The sequence below is a fragment of the Gadus macrocephalus genome, chromosome 5, assembly GCF_031168955.1.
Source record: "Gadus macrocephalus chromosome 5, ASM3116895v1".
Taxonomy (NCBI): domain Eukaryota; kingdom Metazoa; phylum Chordata; class Actinopteri; order Gadiformes; family Gadidae; genus Gadus; species Gadus macrocephalus.
Window position 1 is genome coordinate 4,170,155 of NC_082386.1, and position 7,928 is coordinate 4,178,082.

Here is a 7,928-nt window from a genome sequence, read left to right on the forward strand (position 1 = left end):
TAAAGCTTTGTTTATTTTAAAGAGTGCCTTGGTCAGCCTATCTTTTTAGACACTATTTCTCTTTACAATCTTAGGTTAAAAAAAGGCTGGGTCACTGTGGGCTAAATCACTATTAATGTGGGAGTTCGGAGACCGTAAAACACGTGTTTCTGGAGTGTAGAAAATATAGGACAGAAATAAATATATTAGATATTATTTGATAGACTGTTAGGACTTGGAGTTGGGCCTTTTTCTGTTTTTTCTTTGTTTGGACACAATTAGAACCACCACTTGATCTCCAATGCAATTCCGCAGTTCCTGCACAATATGTAAAAATCGAGTTCAACATCTGACCTGTGGAGGGCAGTAATACGTTAAACAGCGTCTAAACTGCCGGAATTTTACAAATAGAAGAAGAAGAAGTGCCGTCGTCAGAGCTCATTCCAACCTCAGTGAAGATGGCGGTGGTGGTGCGGAGTCTCCAAGACCAGCTTGAAAAGGCCAAGGAGAGCCTCAAGAATGTCGACGAGAACATCCGAAAACTCACTGGACGCGATCCTAATGAGTCAAGGTAACACGTCGACCATGCATCTGGAACATCTACCCCGACTGTTGGTTTAAAGTGCCAACATCGGATGGCTAGCTAATGCTAACGTTAGCCACGCTTCACTAGCATGGGACGCTAACCGGGTTTCATCGGACATGCGGTGATTCTGTTTTTATTTTGTTAATAGAAATATCCGTTTGCCTGTGATCCAAGGTAATAATAAAATAGCTGCTGCAGGACAAGACTACGAAGTAAAGACGGAATGACGTAACCTAGACCATTAGCCTTTAAAACATCTGACAGATTACCAGAGTATTGCAGAACCGGTCCTGTATGTAATTATAGTGATACGATCTAACTATATCTGTTAATCATTTGTCGAATGAATGATGATTTGAAAGCGATCATTCAATGTATTCACAGACCGGGCCAACTGAGACGGCTCAGCGGTCCCATGGCGGTCGGCCCAGGTGGAGGTAGAGGCAGAGGGAGCAACCTGCTCAGGTACACCCACAACACTGCCACTAACATTGTTGACACGCAAACAACTAACATTGTTGACACGCAAACAACCCCGGCCAGAAAACCTTATGTTGATGACAATAATTTATTTATGCTTCTTTTGATGACATATTTAAAGGCACCCAGTGCAACTTTATGTAAACATTCAATGAAAAATAAACATTCAATTTCTAGTCTTTTTTACACGTAGTAAGTTTCAATAACTCCATACCATTACATATCGACATTCAAGGAGCAAAGATGAGACGTCGTTGTGTGGTGAGAACTGATAGAAAATCGTAAACAACAATCGCCGGTGGGGAGAAGCCATTTTTCCATTGACTGGAAGCCTGCTTTATTTATTGTAGGTTACAAAAAATAAAGAAAATGGCGGCATTGTTGTTGTTATCGATTTTGTATCAGTTCTCACCACACAACGACGTCTCATCTTTGCTGCTTAAATGTCGGTATGTAATGGTATGGAGTTATTGAAACTTACTACGTTTAAAAAAAGACTAGAAATTGAATGTTTATTTTTAAGCCTCGAAAGTTGCACTGGGTGCCTTTTAAAGGCACCCAGTGCAACTTTATGTAAACATTCAATGAAAAATAAACATTCAATTTCTAGTCTTTTTTACACGTAGTAAGTTTCAATAACTCCATACCATTACATATCGACATTCAAGGAGCAAAGATGAGACGTCGTTGTGTGGTGAGAACTGATAGAAAATCATAAACAACAACAATCGCCGGTGGGGAGAAGCCATTTTTTCCATTGACTGGAAGCCTGCTTTATTTATTATTGTAGGTTACAAAAAATAAAGAAAATGGCGGCATTGTTGTTGTTATCGATTTTGTATCAGTTCTCACCACACAACGACGTCTCATCTTTGCTGCTTAAATGTCGGTATGTAATGGTATGGAGTTATTGAAACTTACTACGTGTAAAAAAAGACTAGAAATTGAATGTTTATTTTTAAGCCTCGAAAGTTGCACTGGGTGCCTTTAAAGCCAACACCAGTTATGAATGGTTTATTTTCCAAGTAGTGGACAACACCATATAAGGTTTTATGAGTTTGTAGATAAGTTAAACACTATAAACATGGCCTCTTTGCCATTTCCGCACAAGCCAAGACAGACCAAAGGTTTACCTGGAGATTAATCCAATGGGCGTGGCTTATTTACCATTCCGCCCACTTCCAATATAAACTGAATTCTTAACTGTGTTCGAGAGATGCTTCATAAACCAGCTCAAGAGTGCCAGCTTGTTGACCTTATGTCTCAGAATATGTTGAACATTTACCACTCTCCGAGTCATACCTAGGCCGATACGACGATACCACAGAGGATCCAATTAGTTTTTTCCCAATGTACATGTTGATTGATGTTTATTTACGGTTGTCTCTCTGGTTCTTCCTAGGCGTGGTCTCTCGGACATGGGAGGTGGAGCCCCCCCGGCAAAGCAGAGGGACATCGAAGGGGCCCTGCTACGGTATGTTTTTTCAATTAATTGTGCTTTAACATCAACAGTGATTAATGTGTCACAGAAAGCAGAATGGAAAACAAAGGCCACACGCATTTCTTTAATAAGCCATATATATTAATGTATCTAATATGTGTGACGGTTCTGTTCAACGTCACTTCATAAGAAAGTACAAAAGAGAAAGTGACTTTAATTTGTACTTGGGTGACAGGATTGTCTAAAATGAGGTCATGATGCATGTGTGTTTTTGGTGTAGTTTATTGTGATGCATATCGAGATATGTAATGACACATCGTGGTGAAAGATTTTGCCACATCACACAGACATACTTGGCATTGTTGTGCTCATGTGTGCAGGTTAGAGTTTGAGCACCGAGGAAACGGCGAGCTTGGCCACTAGAGGATGCTGACTTATACAATGCATGATTGAACAACTTATCCGTGGTGTGGCTCATGTCCTCTTTTCCTGTCACTGTTTCTTGCAGGCTGGCTGGGGACCAGAGAGCCAGGAGAGATTCACGCCACGACAGCGACGCCGAGGACGATGACGATGTCAAAAAGGTTCGGAGCCATGAAAACCCTTTGTTTGAAATGAATGTGTTAGCTGATCATTTATAGCCCATGGCATGTTCAAAGTTGCCTAGCTTTAATCCACCCAGCTAACCCCGATGTGTTCTTGTGCCCAGCCGGCGCTGCAGTCGTCTGTGGTAGCTACCTCCAAGGAGCGGACACGCCGAGACCTCATCCAAGACCAGACCATGGACGAGAGGGGGAAACAGAGGTAAAGCCCTATGCAATGCTGTAGATTTAGACAGTTGTGTGTATTTGTATTGACCTGTATGCATTCTGGTATTTCACTGCATCCCTGTCTTATAATAACTGGCTGCATGTGCCTTTCTCTGTCAGGAATCGGCGTATGTTTGGCCTGCTCATGGGGACCCTGCAGAAGTTCAAGCAGGAATCCAACGTTGCTACGGACAAGGTAAGAGGATTTGCAAATTGTGCATTATTAGTTTCAATTAAACACAGTTCTCTTAGTGGTATTGGCTGGGTGTAGCAATATGTTTTGACAAATAAACGCTGGTCTCATTCAGAAGTTAAGATTTGAAAGTTCTTGGCAAATATAATTAAATGACACCAAGACAAACAGTCGCAATTGCACCATACGTTCACTAGATAGTGATGAGAGTCTTGTGTTCTGACGAATTTACCTATTTCCTAAAGCATATCAAGTTTTTCCACTCAATCCTTTTATTGATATCCATCCATTGTTTCTTTTCCCCATTGTAGCAAAAGCGGCGTTGTGAGATCGAACAAAAGCTGGAGGTGCAGGCGGAGGCCGAGAAGAAAAAGGTGGAGGGCGAGAGGAGAGAGCTTTTTGAGGAGAGACGGGCCAAGCAGACTGAGCTGAAGCTACTGGAGCAGAAAGTGGAATTGGCTCAGCTGGTGCGGGAACCTTTTCGATGTGTTTAGGGCGTGGCAATCATACAAAAAATGATGTTTTGGAAACGAGATGAAATGGATAATGGAGGGGATTGAAATAGATAATGGATGGGATTTTTCCATCAGTAATAGTCTCTCAAATTATTTTTATTAACCACTGAAGAAAAGCCATTATTTGGAGTCATTCCCTTAAAAATTTTTTCCCAAAATGTATGACAGACCGTTCCTGTATTATGGAATTGATCTGCCAAAGAATTTATATTGTTGAGAGACTTGATGATGTAATGTTATATGGCATAAAATCCAGTCTCAAGTAACCATTTATTCATATTTTACAAATTAGGTAAATGGTAGAGGTGTTTGTTAACATTCTGTCACTGTTTTAAATCAAATAGTATTATTCTGTTGACCCCATCCCGCAGAAGAACATTTAACAGTACAGTTGGCTAATGTTGTTGTTTTTTTTGTCACCACCAGCAAGATGAGTGGAACAGCCACAACGTCCTTCTGGTGAAATTCATCCGCACCAAGGCTAAACCGCACATCTTCTACAAGCCCGGGAAGGTGTGTTCCGCCACACAAAAGCTCCTCGACGAGTCCACCAAGAATCTCAATGGTAAGAACCACGGGTATATTTTTCTTGCTGAAAGCCCCCGCCATAATTTCAATCTACCAAAGACAAAGGAAACATACAATGTTGCGATGTTAATATTAGGTTGACGTCTTTGGTTCTTCCCAATTCGTATCTGTGGAGGAACATCAGAGGAGCCACTGCGTAGTAGAAAGACCACACACTTCTAGAGTTTTCCTTCTTGAACTGTGTTGACCACAATGGGTGGTAATGGATATTAGAATGACAATGAAGCTGTATGGCGGTGGCGGTACCAGTGCTCTCATTGCTGATACGACTCGCCTACATTCTTATTTAGACACACCGCTTTCAACTGGCAACTCAAATATGTCAAATAGTTGATTTTTACATCCTGCAACGTTTCAATTATATCGCACTGCCCTAATATAGGCGACATTGAGGAGCATATGAAGAAAATGTTACGCATGCTGACTAGGGGTGTAACGATACATCGATGTAGATCGATACATCGATTGATTGGCGAACGATCCAGCTGCATCGATGCAACGCCCCAAACATCGATGCATATCGCTGTATTACACGCTTTTATTATTATATATCTCCTTTCGCGGGTGTTTGTGAAACTATTTCTGCGCAAAGCGCCAAGCCGCTCGTATCCATTCACCGGTTAAGCAACAGCGAGCACATGCGCGAGGATGTCTAGTTTCGTTTTGTGTTGCCAGATTGGGCATACGTCCCGTTTTTCCAGCCTAACGTGATTAATAGTAGCCAAATCGGGCTGAAAAATTTGCCCAATCTGGCAACACGGACGGCTTATCTTTACAGCCAAGATGATTCCGAGGGATGTTTTGTTTTTAGAAGAAAACTATCCACACAGATCGGGTGGGAATGGTCTACGTTCAAAATGAAAGATCATTACAGGCTCTTTAATTTAAGCCATAAAAAACCTTTGGCACTTAAATGCAATTATGTGGCACTTTATTATTTGTATTAAAAATGAATTGTTTTTGTTTTAAATATCCGGAAGAGCAAAGAAATAAAATGATGAAATTATAATTAAGTTGATGTGAGTTGATGTGATTGTAAGAGGTTGTGTTAAATGGGCATATGATATCGTCTCATATCGATCGCATGCCCCTGAATCAAATCGTATCGTATCGCGGCAGACTTTTGATATCGGCAAATATCGTATCGTTGTCCAATGAATCGATATAATATCGTATCGTGATGAAACCAGAGATTTACACCCCTAATGCTGACCTTATGCTAGAACTTAAAATGACGCTTGAGCTTTCAGCTGTGGGTTACATTTATTTTTCTTTCAATGAGAACCAATCAAAGAGTACCACGGTCATGGAAAAGGTCAATGTTGAGGTGTTGGCTCTGAATCTGCCATTGTCCTCAAACCTCAGCCATGCATTCTTGTGTTCTTTGCAATCAACTGTGTTTTCTTGCCTCCAGTCGTGTTTGAGGAAAGGCGGGAGGCGTTTGCTGAGCACCTCAGCAAAATGGAGGCACGCCCCCGGCGACAGATAAACCGCGACACGGAGGCCGGCGCTGTGAAGAGGGACCAATCGGCGGAGGGTAAGCCCGCAGGCCAGGTAGTCAAGGTGACAGGTAACCGGGGTGACTTGGAAATGGAGGAGGATGAGGAAGAGGAGGAAGAGGAGGAGGGGGTTGGGAAGGATGCTGAGGGGAATGGAAAGGGGATGGACACAGAGCAGGGGAAAGGAGACCTTGAGGGAGGGGAGATGGTAGAGAAGGGGGCGGGGGAGGGAGAGGAAGGTATGGAGGTTACTGAGGAAGGGGATAAAATCAGTGAAGAGGAGGAGTCTAAGGGTAAGGGTGGAGCGAGAGGGGGGAAGGAGGAGGTGGAGGTAAGTCAAGACACGGGAGGGGTGGTGATGGAGGAGCAGAGGGCAGGGAAGACGGAGGAGCAGGAGAAGGGGGAGAACAGTGAGGCTCAGGCAGAGATAACCCAGGGCGCCACCACGGACCACCACAAGGAACCAAGCACGGAGGCCCCCCCCTCTGACACCGTTTCACCCGGCGATGTCCCTGCCGCTAAGAGTGCCAGCCGCCCACCCCCCGTTGCCTCCCAGCCGGCTGGAACAGCAGCCCAGACCCAGAGCAACAAACCTTCCCCGAGCCCACAGACCCACCAAACCCCTGACCCGCCCGCACAGGAGCAAGCTGCTGCCCCCGGGCCTGATCCGGCCCAGAGCTCAGTCCCTGAAATACAAGGGACCCAAGATAAAACTGAGCCCCCGAAACCTCAAGAAACTCCCAGCGCAGAAGCTGCTCCCAGGCCAACGGAGAAAGCAGGAGAAAAGCGTGGCCGGTCCCGGAAGGAGAAAGCCAAGCGGAAGGACCGCGCCTCCTCCTCCGGTAGCTCCGGCTCCTCCAGTGGCTCCTCTTCTTCCTCCAGTGGCTCCAGCCACTCCTCGTCCTCCTCCTCGTCCTCCTCGTCCAGCAGCCGTGGGCGTGGCCGGGACAGCGGCAAGCGGCACCAGCGGCCGGTGGACCGCGAGAGGAAGAAGGGGGCTGAGAAGAGTGTTCACAAGCGGGGCTCGAGCGGCGGCGGGAAGAGGGAGTCAGCAAGCACCAAGGAGAAGAAGAGGAGGAGCGATGGGGGTAGAAGTAGGTTGTCCCGGGGGGACAAGGACCCCAAGGACAGAGACAGGAAGGATAAGAGGCACTAGGCCACACCTCTACAACCCTCCTGCCTGGCGGACGCAGTTTCTTTACAAAGCAGGCTTTTTTTCTTTTACATGTATGGCCTGTTGAAATAATGTGTGTGTGTGTGTGTGCGTGTGTCGCTACTGAGCCATTAGTTCGATAGCCGTATCCTCTTGTAGTCCTTTGAGTGCGGGCATCTTTCCTTTTTTTTTACTCGAAACGATGTCAAAGATGAGATCTGTCTGGCTAAATGTATGATGTGCAAATTAGATGTTTAACAACGTTTTCTTTTTGTACCGGTTAACAATCAGCTTCAAATAAAGTGAGAATATGTTTCAATGTGTTGCGTCATTCAGCCTTTACTACTTGGTAGGTTTATTGTAACATACCTTTTTTGTGAACCCTAGAAAATATCGCTGGAGGATAACTATTTTATAGAAACTGCCTATAATGAGGCCGTTTCTCAATTCGCGTACTTGTGCGTGCTCGTGGACTCGTGAAACGTCATCAGTCGTTGCCCGAGCACTGTTCCAATTCGAAGCACGCATCAAGCGAGTACTGTCGTAAAACCCGGAAGTGTTGATGCGTGCTCGATCTTGCCGTTTCACCGAGCATGCATCGGAGGTGGCTCGTGTGTGCTTGCAACCGCTATAAATTCCAGGATGCGTTTCGCACTCGCAGCAGTACGATGGCGGACAATATGGA

General features: G+C 44.8%; 1 protein-coding gene across 1 annotated transcript; it reads left to right on the forward strand.

Annotated features, from left to right (window-relative positions):
• The first annotated feature begins 389 nt into the window (after positions 1-389).
• Positions 390-7,562, forward strand: pnn (pinin, desmosome associated protein). Its single transcript, XM_060051809.1, has 9 exons — positions 390-550; positions 950-1,030; positions 2,448-2,519; positions 2,995-3,070; positions 3,196-3,290; positions 3,416-3,491; positions 3,800-3,955; positions 4,430-4,568; positions 6,006-7,562. Exons 1-9 carry the CDS (start codon positions 438-440, stop codon positions 7,244-7,246), a joined length of 2,049 nt encoding a protein of 682 aa, XP_059907792.1. The 5' UTR covers positions 390-437; the 3' UTR covers positions 7,247-7,562.
• Positions 7,563-7,928: the final 366 nt, after the last annotated feature.